Source organism: Cherax quadricarinatus, chromosome 82 (genome assembly GCF_038502225.1).
Source record: "Cherax quadricarinatus isolate ZL_2023a chromosome 82, ASM3850222v1, whole genome shotgun sequence".
NCBI classification, from domain to species: Eukaryota; Metazoa; Arthropoda; class Malacostraca; order Decapoda; family Parastacidae; genus Cherax; species Cherax quadricarinatus.
This window is the reverse complement of record NC_091373.1, coordinates 7,422,523-7,436,839: the sequence shown is the minus strand read 5'-3', so window position 1 is coordinate 7,436,839 and position 14,317 is coordinate 7,422,523. Positions and strand designations below refer to the sequence as shown.

Sequence of the window (14,317 nt, the reverse complement as noted above, 5' to 3'; positions counted from 1 at the left end):
TGAGGTGCACAATAAACTAGCCACTTCGGTGGCAAAATCTAAAAATCCTGTTCCAGTGGCCGTCCCTCTATACTAGTGGCCGTCCCTCTATCCTAGTGGCCGTCCCTCTATCCTAGTGGCCGTCCTTTTATCCTAGTGGCCGTCCCTCTAACCCAGTGACCGTCCCTCTATTCTAGTGACCGTCCCTCTATCCCAATGACCGTCCCTCTATTCTAGTGACAGCCCCTCTAACCCAGTGACCGCCACCTCTATCCCAGTGACCGTCCCTCCCCCTCTACCTATCCAGGTGACTTCCTGAGGGGGCAGAGTGAGGGTGATGGCCGTGATTGTGAGGGCCCGCTTGTAGCTCAGTTCCCAGTTTGTTACAGGACAGGTGAGGTGCGCATTCCACGTCCTGGCCAGCGCACATCACGCACGTAGCACGCGCGCCCTCGCCACCACCACCACGTGCGATCTCTACGCCAACAGCACCACCACCACCACCACCACCACCACCACCACCACCAGTACTACTGGCACTACCAACAACCACCATTACAACCTCTCGCCACAAATCGTTATCCCATCAACGTGATTTCATGTTCTAAAGGCATGTGATAAAAAGCGGAATTCATTATACAGAAGTTTACGACCAAATTTTTATATAGAACTTTAAAAAAGTATTCATTATTCATAACTATAAGACAGTATTCATTATACAGAACTCTTAGATGAATTAATTATGTCCTCTAATTCTCGGCTTGAGTCATCGTAAGAGTGAAATCCTCAATTAGAAGCCTCTAGTCTGGGAGGCTATTAGGGCCAGGTGGTGGCCCCGTGCCATGTGGCCCTCAGGTTTCTTATACAGGTGCTACTTTCCCTAGAGGCTGTGAGGTGGCCCTTCAATGAGTAGGGCTAAGCAAGAGGTTGACTACTCTCCTGTACTCGAGTACCACTCCAAATTACTACTCAAGAGTCTGCACTTTCCTCCTCAATTCCTCAATGAACACGTAAGTACGAATTTTTAATATATATATATATATATATATATATATATATATATATATATATATATATATATATATATATATATATATATATATATATATATAACAACACTAGCCAAGGAGTCGAACTCATGCTGTTTTGACCCGGTATAAGGGGATATTTAGGCCTAACCAGCTGCTGTAGGCATACCGTAGGCTTATTTTAACAGGTGGGAGATATTTTTCTAAGAATTAATTGAACACATGAATGTTTTTTGTTAAGAAATTATAATTTATATTGCGACGTGGGTTATTTAGGAGGAAAATGATAAATATATTGATAGGTTTTGAGAATGGGAAAATAAACCACTTGCCGGAAACTGATTACGCCTTGACGGGAGAACAGTTGTCCCAACCAGCTGGCAAAGAACGCTTGGCACCCAGGACAACTTTTGACACCCAGGACAACACTTGACACCCAGGACATCACTTGACACCCATGACAACACTTGACACCCAGGACAACACTTGACACCCAGGACATCACTTGACACAATACAACACTTGACACCCAGGACATCACTTGACACATAGGACAACACTTGACACCCAGGACATCACTTGACACCCATGACAACACTTGACACCCAGGACATCATTTGACACATAGAACAACACTTGACACCCAGGACATCACTTGACACCCAGGACATCACTTGACACCCAGGACAACACTTGACACCCAGGACATCACTTGACACCCAGGACATCACTTGACACATAGGACAACACTTGGCACCCAGGACATCACTTGACACCCAGGACAATACTTGACACCCAGGACATCACTTGACACATAGGACAACATTTGACACCCAGGACATCACTTGACACCCAGGACAACACTTGACACCCAGGACATCACTTGACACAGGACAACACTTGACACCCAGGACATCACTTGACACATAGGACAACACTTGACGCCCAGGACATCATTTGACACCCAGGACAACACTTGACGCCCAGGACATCACTTGACACCCAGGACAACACTTGACACCCAGGACATCACTTGACACAGGACAACACTTGACACCCAGGACATCACTTGACACATAGGACAACACTTGACACCCAGGACAACACTTGACACCCAGGACAACTGTACACACAGGAACGTCCTACCTTCTCTGTGAACACGTACAGTAACACCTGGTACAGGGACCTTCTTCAATTTCTATTGTTATGAGTAAATGGTTTAGAAAAACCGACAAGTTGATAAATAAAACACTTATACAACACTTGGGTATCTTTACTGAGGAACGAAGATACCCAGATCTTGCACAAGTATCTTATTTAACAATTTCCATAGTGGAAATTAGGAGAAATTGGTGAAGTATTATCTGGTCTCAAATACCCATCTATATCCACTAAAAACAACTAAAAAATTAATATATAAAAAACACGAACTTAGATTATGTCCATAAGAATTTTACACACGCTAAAAATCTAGGCCATTTTTTCAGACACGCTAAAAGGCTTTAATGTGTAATTGGTAATAGTAATTTCTTCAAATATGTAACTCTGGGAAATGTTTATGATGCTATTTGTCGAAAATGAAATCATAAATATATGATTATTATTTTTTTTTCTTTTTAACAAGTCGGCCGTCTCCCACCGAGGCAGGGTGACCCAAAAAAGAAAGAAAATCCCCAAAAATAAAATACTTTCATCATTCAACATTTTCACCTCACTCACTCATGATTATTACTATTGTGAGGAAATTCTTAATTAATGATTGTTTAACATTTGAGGAAGGGGAAGAGCAACCTGCACTCGCGTAAATACGATTTCTTGAGTGATGTATGTAGTATAGATGGGTAAACTGTGGCTGCTAGGATGAAACAACAGGACTCTGCTGTAGGAGCAGATAAGGAATCCAGAAGGTTGAAGGTGGTATCAAATATCGTCAAGAATGTAAACGAGACATAACTGTACCACTAACACATATACTGTGGAATCATTTCGCTCTGTTTTCGACTGAAGCAGCTTGCTGTGCAGGCGAAAAGTGTCTGCAGTAACGATACACAGGTATTGTACATGTGGCTTACACATTAGATTCTTGTGTAAGACAGAGTTTGTTTTTTCCATCACATAAGTTCAACTTGTCATCAGTTCTCAGCGTTCAGGAAGGCTTCATAGCTGCTCGGGTCACTTTGCTCTTGGTCGAGTGCCTGGTACTCATTAGTGAAGTTAGTGGAGTGCCACTCTCCCCACAGTCTAAGAACCCAGCATCTCTTGACGGCTTGAGTACCAATCTCCCCACAGTCTAAGAAGCAAGCTTCTCTTGACGGCTTAAGTAGTGGGGATATTTTCCCTTTCTAATAAATTTGTTGCAAGTCATAGCCACAGAATTGAAACTAATTAAAGATATGCCTTGTGAAATGTGAGCTGCTTTGAACTTATATTTTTACGTTGTGATGATGGCTCCTGCAACCTGAAATTGAATTATTCTTTGCAGTTAACAGTTCGGTAATGATGGTAAAAAAAATGATAATGTTAGCAGGGTTTTGTGTAGAAACCACTGCATAACAAAACGGTTCCGTTGTTTCATAATTCAAACAGATGAATGTCTTGTCTAGAAGAAGTTAGTCCGTGCAGGTGGTCTGTTGACGTACTGTGTGTGCAGCCATCTTGACTGCCTTGTTTTGAAAGCTCCCTCGGACCTAACAATATTTTGACACATTCTCTACTACATAGAGGAATTTGAGTCATACACAATACACATTATAATTTCTGCCTTTATAGTTCAACATCATATGTCTATGAGAATTACCCTGAAATATTATTATCCCAACACCTGGTATAATGTACCAGTGGAGAGTTAATTTAGACTTGAGAACAGCTGTCACGTGTTTGTAAATATACATCGTAGTATACACACACACTTACTAGTGCAGTGCACTTCCCACATCAACACACTTCATGTTTATCAATAACTGTAGTGGATTGCTTTCCCCTGAGCCACCTGAGGGTCAGACTGTTGGGATCTGCATGTGGCACTCCCGCGGTGTGTAGAGAGTGCCACGCTGCCTAATTATAAATTCTTTAGGTAATGTGATATAAAGTGTTGATATTGTTATGTTTCTGCTCTGATGATGATTTAATAACCCAAAGAATCATGACATTAAACCTAAATTATCTTAGTCGATGGTGTGTACTGATACGTGAGTTGAGAAATCATATAATTTCTTAAACACACACACACACATATATATATATATATATATGTCGTGCCGAATAGGCAGAACTTGCGATCTTGGCTTAAATAGCAACGCTCATCTTGCCATATAGGACAAGTGAAAATTTGTGTATGCAATAATTTCGCCAAAATCATTCTGAACCTAACGAAAAAAATATATTTCACTGTGTTTGTTTAGTATTAAATTATTGTTAACAAATCTAAAATATATTTAGTTGGGTTAGGCTAAAATAAATTGCTCTTGTTATAATAAGGTTAGGTAAGTTTTCTAAGATTCATTTGGTGCAAAATTTAAAATTTTTACATTAACATTAATGAAAAAAATATATCTTTAAACGTACAAGAGAAAATTTTAGAAAGGACTTAATTTTAAATGAGTTCTTGCTAATTGACCAGTTTTACATATTCGGCACGACATATATATATATATATATAATATATATATATATATATATATATATATATATATATATATATATATATATATATATATATATATATATATATATATATATATATATATATATATATATATAATTTATTTTTGAGTTATTCACTGGGCCAGTATTGAGAAGTGTCAACTAACATTTGCGACATCAAAAAATTTAGGCCCGCGCCTCACGTTTTTCTTGTGTTTCAAAATATTTGATTTATAACACGAGAATTTTAAGAGTGACAATGTTGCCCTGGTACACAGTGCACTTGTATTGTGTTCACCTGAACTATGTTGCACGAGAACACCGTTGCAACATCTTTGGTTCCTCCAAAATCACAGAAATTTTGCAAAGAAGAACTTCACTTTGATAAATCTGTCTATAATTAATTGCATATATATATATATATATATATATATATATATATATATATATATATATATATATATATATATATATATATATATATATATATATATATATGTCGTGCCGAATAGGTAAAACTTGCGGTTTTGGCTTAAATAGCAAAGCTCTTCTTGCCGAATAAGGTAAGCAACAATTTGTGTATGCAATAATTTCGCAAAAATCATTCTGAACCCGACGAAAAATTATATTTTATTGTGTTTATTATTAAATTACTGTAAACTTATCTAAAATATATTTAGCTGGATTAGGCTAAATTAAATTGCTCTTGTCATAATAAGGTCAGGTAAGTTTTCTAAGGTTCTTTTGGTACAAAATTATTTATTTTTACATTAACATTAATGAAAAAAATATATCTTTAAACGCATAAGAGAAAATTTTAGAAAGGACTTAAATTTCAATGAGTTCTTGCTAACTAACCAGTTTTACCTATTCGGCACGACATACGTATATTACCCACTGGTGCTGCTGCTCTTGATCCACGAAAATGGAGCTGCCCTTCTCTTCATTAGATCGGATCTGATTCTCTCTCCCGTTCCCCATCCCCAGGTGCTGCATGACTCATGAGGGTTTAGCGCTTCCCCTCCTACAAATATAAATATGATTGACATACTGTCGTTATAGAGTTCGGAAAAAAAATATAAAATAAACCCAATATAAAGGCTCTAGGAGAAACAAAACAAAGTTGAAAATATATTAAAACGTAATAAATGGGAGACGGAGCCGCCACCAAGGAAATATATATATATATATATATATATATATATATATATATATATATATATATATATATATATATATATATATATATATATATATATATATATATATATTAATGTTTGGCGGAAAATATTTCTGAGAGTTTGTGAAAGAAAGAAAGTAAAAACTAACGTTATGTGGAATTTTTAACAGTAGAAATTAAGACGTAAGAGTTTGACATTAAATATTAATGTGGGAGCTTCAGTGAATATATATATATATATATATATATATATATATATATATATATGTATATATATAAATATATATATATGTATATATATATATATATATAATATATATATATATATATATATATATATATATATATATATATATATATATATATATATATATATATCCTAGGTAGTAGGTTGGTAGACAGCAACCGCCCAGGGAGGTACTACCGTCCTGCCAAGTGAGTGTAAAACGGAAGCCTGTAATTGTTTTACATGATGGTAGGATTGCTGGTGTCCTTTTTTCTGTCTCATGAACATGCAAGATTTCAGGTACGTCTTGCTACTTCTACTTACACTTAGGTCACACTACACATACATGTACAAGCATATATATATACACCCCTCTGGGTTTTCTGCTATTTTCTTTCTAGTTCTTGTTCTTGTTTATTTCCTCTTATCTCCATGGGGAAGTGGAACAGAATTCTTCCTCCGTAAGCCATGCGTGTTGTAAGAGGCGACTAAAATGCCGGGAGCAAGGGGCTAGTAACTCCTTCTCCTGTATAAATTACTAAATTTAAAAAGAGAAACTTTTGTTTTTCTATTTTGGCCACCCTGCCTCGGTGGGATACGGCCGGCTTGTTGAAAGAAGAATATATATATATATATATATATATATATATATATATATATATATATATATATATATATATATATATATATATATATATATATATATATATATATATATATATATATATATATATATTATGAGATACATTTCAAGAGGGGAGGGAGGGGGGGAGGGGGGAGGGGGGGGGGGGGAGGGGGAGGGCTCTTGATCCAAGGAAATGAAACAATCTTCCACTTTCCTTGTATCAAATCTGATCACATCCTGTTCCCCAGGGGCTGTACCACTCTCAGGTTTAGCACTCTCCAATAATAATAATAATAATAATAATAATAATAATAATAATAATAATAATAATATAAAACGATAAATTGAGTGATGTCTGAGGTTAACGTGGATAATAAATGATAATGGTAAATATTTGCGAATATGAAATCAAGTGTTGATGGAAACTCAACATGTTAAGGAAGCAACAAGAGTGAGAGAAGGAAGTCCACAAAAGTCTTATTTAGGACATCTGATAGGCGAGAAAAGCCGATAACTTTGACATGGGATACAGGCCTTTAATTTCTGGATCCAACAAAGCAGTGCTTAGAGTGACATAGTGTCTAAGTAAAGGCTTGCTTTGAACCTGCTTTTCTAACATATATTGTCAACTCATTATCTACTATCACAGAAAATTTGAAAAATAATATTTCGTTCTTTTTCAAATATACGTTTTTTAGAGGAACAAACAGAAATATATATGTAAAATAAACTAGATTGTGAAAAATAGTAAATAACTATATGGAAGTACTATATAGTTATGCAATATAGAAGTACAAGATAGGAGTACTTTATAGAAGTACCAGGAGGTTAATATGTATATCAAGTATATACATTTATTGTAATGTCTATAGGACAGGTATCAAAGAGTTCGTCTCAATATTGAGAAGTCGACCAGAGAGGACAGAATGGTTCAATAATGGACTGGTAACACGGGGATAGTTAGAAAATCATAGATATGGTATTTTTTCCAACGAAGCGGCCGTATCCCACCTAGGCAAGGTAACCTTAAAAATGAAAAACGAAAGTTTTTTTTTTTTTAACTTTAGTAATGTATACAGGAGACGGGGTTACTAGCCTCTTGCTCCCGGCATTTTAGTCGCCTCTTACGACACGCATGGCTTACGGAGGAAGAAAGTCATGATAATGTCGACAGTTAATTAGGTACATGGACGGATTAGTAACCCTTGGTGTGCTTTATTGGGAGCAACGTTTTGCTCTCCAGGAGCTTTGTAAAGCTTCAGTGTACATAACAGAGTGAGGACTAGTGTAGCGGAAAGGTGAGGTAGGAAGGCGAGGTCACAGAGTTTTCAAGTACAGTTGTACAGGTAAACCAGAGAATAATAATTAGAAAAATACAGTGATTCGTAAATTTATCAGTTGAGGACTGTGTTGTGGGGCTTCAGAACAGTTCTTGACAATGCTTCAGAAATATTAAAGTTGATGTTGTTTTGGAGTTACAGTACCGGAAAAGAAAAACGATGAGGGCTGCTTCTCAACATTTCCCCTTGTGGAGATCTCTCTGATTACTAATCTCTTATCATCCCAAAACAACACGTGTGATTCATTACACTTCTCACTGTCACTTCATGAAGTAGAATGATGGGAGCTTAGTAATGGAAAGATCTACCCAGGAGGGAGTGTATAGACGCAGATCTCATTGTTTCCCAATCAGTTTCCCAAAACAGGGGCAATTTTGACGCGTCTGGAGTGTTGTTAAGAAGTGTGCTGCGGCCCCACAACACAACCTTCACCTTATAACTAATGTTAGGTAAGGAAAAGTAATAACAGAGGAATATATTAGAAAGTACAGATCAACTTATATTTTGTCACTGGACGTCCAACACCAAGGTAAGTTGACCCCTAAAAATAAACGAAACACATACACCATCATTCACACGATCGCTGTCTTTGGCGCAAGTGTGCTGATATTACCCAAAATTATGTCAGTTAATTTACGTCAGAAGAGAATTCTGTGAGGCAGAGCAGAGAGCTATGGCTCAACCCCTCACTAAACCAAACAGGCAACACAGACACATACCACCTAAAAATTGTATTTTGTTCTGGTAAATATATTAGTCTATCCCTAAACACATCTTGATAATCGTGACTGAAAGTATTGAGGAAAAGACGAGGAGAAAAAAAATATAATGTATACGAAAAATGATTTATATTTTTAGTGATTTTTCACATTCCGTGACATTTTAATACCAAAAATTCCGCTTTCAAATGTTAAGTTGAAGTTTTACACACACACACACACACACACACACACACACACACACACACACACACACACACACACACACACATACACACAGCCAGTAAGAACTATTCTGTTATGCCCAACACTATGTACTTCCTTAACAACTTTCTATCTACTGGACCATTCACTAGAGCAACGAATGCGGCAAAACTCAACTCTCAAACGAGAGTGAAAGGCAACAAACAAGCTCAGTGCAGCAGCAAGCAAAACAAATGACAATGATCTAATGCTACTCAGGAATAAATACACAAGAAAATAAAGGTCAGTGAGGGTCTTAAAGACCTGATGTAAACACCTGTATATATATATATATATATATATATTTATATATATATACATATATATATATATGTATATATATATATATATATTTATATATATATGTCGTGCCGAATAGGCAGAACTTGCGATCTTGGCTTAAATAGCAACGCTCATCTTGCCATATAGGACAAGTGAAAATTTGTGTATGCAATAATTTCGCCAAAATCATTCTGAACCTAACGAAAAAAATATATTTCACTGTGTTTGTTTAGTATTAAATTATTGTAAACAAATCTAAAATATATTTAGTTGGGTTAGGCTAAAATAAATTGTTCTTGTTATAATAAGGTTAGGTAAGTTTTCTAAGATTCTTTTGGTGCAAAATTATAAATTTTTACCTCAGCATTAATGAAATTTTTTTATCTTTAAACGTGTAAGAGAAAATTTTAGAAAGGGCTTAATTTTAAATGAGTTCTTGCTAATTGACCAGTTTTACATATTCGGCACGACATTATATATATATATATATATATATATATATATATATATATATATATATATATATATATATATATATATATATATATATATATATATATATATATATATACATAGAGGAGCGGAAGAAATAGGAATAGAGGAAGGATGTGATGAACAGAGATGAGTGGTGGTGTAAGGTTGTGACGGTACTGGTTGTAACAGGAATGATGGTTGTAACAGCAGTGGTTATAACAGTAGTGGTTACAACAGCAGTAATTATAACAGCAGTGGTTATAACAGTAGTGGTTACAACAGCAGTGATTATAACAGCAGTGGTTATAACTGCAGAGGTTATAAGAGCATTGGTTGTGACGGAAACGGTCACAACACCACCACCGTTACAATAACACCACCGTCACAGTAACGCCACCGTTGCAGTTACACCACCGTCACAGTAATAACACCGTCACAATAACAACACCGTCACAATAACACCAATGATACAGATTTGTTAACATGGCCAGAAAAAGGCTCTTTGAAGCGTTGACATTTGACGTGTGGCTGGACCCTCATTATTGTCATAGATCAGTGGTCCACCAGCCTATTGTTGCACGCACGGGACCTTTGCATCAGAGGAAAGTTATTTCCAGCTCTAAGACAAAGTTAGAGCTTGGGGGGATGGGGGAAGCTCCACCGCCCTCAACAATACCCTCTGTTGCACAGGACCCCCACCTACACAAGGTGACACCAACTGCCAACACCAACAGGCTGATTAGCGTTTAGTGGGGGTAAAGGATCGAGTCTCCACCACTCATTGCCAGGGACCCACACGGGTTTAGCTGCTTCATGAGATAAATCACAATCCACAGTATCTATGGCATCATATTGTTAGTATTTCATTATAATAATTATTATTATTATTAATTATTATAAATTATCATTATATACTATCATAAATTATCATTATAAATTATCATTATAAATTATTATTAATCTTTTTATTCGTGAGAAAGTGCCAAGGGTCGTACATAACTACGGGATAATCAGAGAATTGATTGGTAGCTCCAGTTCCCTGGATTGAGAGCTCTTCAGTGATATGAAGACACTTGGAAGGGCAAGAGTGAAGGCCCTTCCCTCTGCAGGACGCTACTGAACTGTCACTTCACATCTGACTACGAGTCACCCTTCACCTGTCCGCAGGGGAGGCGCTAGCGTCCACCTTTTTTCTCCTGGTAGGCGACAAACATGCACGAGCACACACACTCATAGTCGCACTCTCCCCCAGTGCACTCGCGCCCTCAGGCCACACACACTAACCTCGGGTTATTCGACGTCTCGACCTAGAGCCGGAGGGACGTGCAACCCGGCGGGTCACGGTGTCATTGTATCGCTACCTGTGGTGGTGACAGCTGTGGTGTCTCCTGCTGGACTCCGTAATCTCGCGTCTACACTCTAGTTACCGGTGTCAGGTGTGGGGGACGTCTGTTGCTGTACTCTGTACCATCACTTCCTTACTCTAGTTACCAGTGTCAGGTGTGGGGGACGTCTGTTGCTGTACTCTATACCCTCACGTCCTTACTCTAGTTACCAGTGTCAGATGTGGGGACTTGTGTTGCTGTAACTCTTAGTCTCACGTTCACACCTGTCTAGTTACTTGAGAAAGTCTGCACCAAAGGTGAAAGTGACAGGCAATCACAGTTAACTAAAATCATATCTTTTATCGCGTTGATAATTACATCAGATAGCGTGTTCAGATTTTTGTCTGTGTGGGATCTCGTAACGCAGTGAGAGGCTACCAAAATAGCTACATTACAAGAAAGTGCATTCAACATGGACTTGTGTATGTGTATACTTTAGTATGTGGTATAAACCTTGGTGTCTTTCTAAACCATACTTTAGTGTGTAAACAAAACTGTACTTCTAAAGACGGACTGACGAGATACTTCTCTTTCTTCCGCAGAAGCTGTAAGACGTGAAGACCCAGTTATATCACAGCGAGTTAAGTACTTCGTCGGCGTCTCCGCCCTCGCCGTTTGGACGAGGGTTACTTTTCCTTGTGTGCTCCGTGAAGATGCAGTCAACACCAACAGGAAGCTTCACCGTCTATCCTAGGGCTCCCGTCTCTGTGGTGCCTCCCTCACTTCTCACCTACCAGATGCTGGCGTCACAGCCTCCTCGTGACCCAGCGCCTCAGTATCCTCTGCTGCACTCCTCCTTCTTCCTCCCCATACACCACAGTCGCAGTCCAATCTTCTCCCCTCAATCCCCGAAGGAGGGAGAAGATATCAAGCCACACATGGCGCTCTACACCCCTTCAAGATTGGAGGGGGAGATGTGTAGCTCCACCAAGAGCTCTCCAGCATCGTCTCCACAACTTGCCTCGCCGCCACCAACACATACCTCTCTCAGAGTCACTGCCGTCATTAACACAGCAGATGGAAACTCACATACACATTTTGAAACAGCCGAAGCAGACAGAAGTTCAGTGAGTGACCACAACAAGAAGGAACTCCCACTTGACCTCACCACAAAGAGGAGGTCAGAGGGCTTCGAAAGAAGCATCACAACGAGAGAAGCGATAAACGAGGAAGTCATCGTAAACGACAAGGCTTGTTTACCAGACAGACACGACGATACAAAGTCTGAGGGGGTAACAAGACCACGTCGTCCACGCCAGGATCATCCGTTTCTCAGAATAAGTGACTTACTAAAAGACTCTCCTTCGAGCAGCCCTGCCCCGATCCCTCCCCAGCCCCCCAGAGAGACACCTGTTAAGCTGCCGCTAGTGTACCCTCGACCCCTGCACCCCGCCGCTATACTAGACATGTACCGTACTCTAGATCGCTCTGCTTTTATGACTGGGAACTGCATGCCCACAGCCCGGTACCCGTTGTTTACATCCCTCTTCCCACACACCAGCCTCCCACCAGTGACTATGGCGCCTGCACCTCGCACAGTCGGACTTGAGTTTTTCAAGACTCACCTACCTGGGGCAGCACGATCTTACAGCGACCTCCCAAGACCTTACACTGACCTACTGACTCCCCAAGTAATCCGCACAGCCAAGGATCGATACACTTGTAAGTTCTGCGGGAAAGTGTTCCCGCGGTCGGCCAATTTGACCCGTCACCTGCGGACTCACACAGGTGAGCAGCCCTACAAGTGTAAGTACTGCGAGCGTTCCTTCAGCATCTCGTCCAACTTGCAGCGTCATGTGCGTAATATACACAACAAGGAGAAGCCCTTCAAGTGTCCGCTGTGTGACCGCTGCTTCGGCCAGCAGACCAACCTCGACCGACACCTCAAGAAACACGAAGAAGAGGGTCTTAATCCCCCGGACTCCCCCGAAGCGCCAGATTCCAGCAGCTCCTCCATTACCGTTGAGACTATCAGCGACATTGATGTCGGGGACAACAGAGTCGAAAGCGCCAGTGAGGAGCACACGAAGGAGGAAATAATCACCTTGACGACGCCTCTTCCTGCCGACGTCAGCGACACTGAAAGAAGAATTACAGAGACAGACGACGCCAAAGACTCCGCGACAGCGGTAGTAAATGAACCCACTCATAAACGCCTTAGATTAGAATAGCACAATATTTTAGAGCGCCTTTATATCCCGTGTTGATCAGAGCAAGGGTAACCAGTGCTGTCACCTTCGTATCATATGTGTTATTTAAATTTCCGATAAAAGCAGAGAAAAACTGCATTGCGATCATCCTGTAAGAGAAGTGATAAAGGTTCTCCCAACTCAAACTTGTACAGGACCACAAAGTAATCTAGTCAACTCTTGTACCTCACCAAAGACTTCCTCGCTTCTCAGAGGCGATGTTCGCAACTTGAGGCAGGTTAAGTGCCTCTTGAACCTCATAGGAACCTTACTTGGTGTTTCACACACATTGTTAATGACGACATGAACACGTGATATCAATGTTACCAACACTGCCTTGATATACAGACAGGCCCCATTTCTACAGCCAGTTAAATTCTGGGCTACTGTAGGGCCCCGCTCATACAGCAGCTTAGGTTCCAGGCTACTGTAGGGCCCCACTTATACAACAGGTTAGGTTTGCTTTACAGCTACTGCTGTAAAGCGAAAATTGGTGTAAAGCAAATCAGTCTTTTCTTCACTTTCAAATACATATAAAAGCCTGATAGCATATTTACACTATCAAAGATTAAATGAGCAATAAAGCTAGGCCTAAAAAATGCATGTACAGTACACACATTACTTGCCATAAAATATTTTCTTCCTTATCTTATAGTGAATGAATATATTTTTTGTAGGAAGTCTGAATAAATGAAGAATGAGCATAATTGAAAACCGCTGCATTAGCGAAACGCCGTAAAACGAAGCGCTGTAAAGCGAGACCTGCCTGTATATCAAAACAATAACTGTATCTAAAAGGATATATCTTTCCCCTACAAGTCTTTCTTGTACAACAAGTTGTACAAAAAATATTCAGGTACACTGAGAAACGAAGTTCTTAACAAGCCGGGTACAACATAACGAACATTTATGTAAAACATTGTAAACACATCTACCTGAGGAAATGTTTTATTTTTAAATGAAGATAGTTGTAAAAATCACAAAAAACATTGAATTGTACATATT

General features: G+C 39.1%; 1 protein-coding gene across 1 annotated transcript; it reads left to right on the top strand.

The window, feature by feature from the left end:
* Nucleotides 1–373: 373 nt before the first annotated feature.
* On the top strand, nucleotides 374–14,317 carry LOC128702855 (MDS1 and EVI1 complex locus protein EVI1-A-like). The gene is made up of 2 exons (XM_053797294.2): nucleotides 374–989; nucleotides 11,666–14,317. Exon 2 carries the CDS (start codon nucleotides 11,777–11,779, stop codon nucleotides 13,292–13,294), a length of 1,518 nt encoding a protein of 505 aa, XP_053653269.1. The 5' UTR covers nucleotides 374–989; nucleotides 11,666–11,776; the 3' UTR covers nucleotides 13,295–14,317.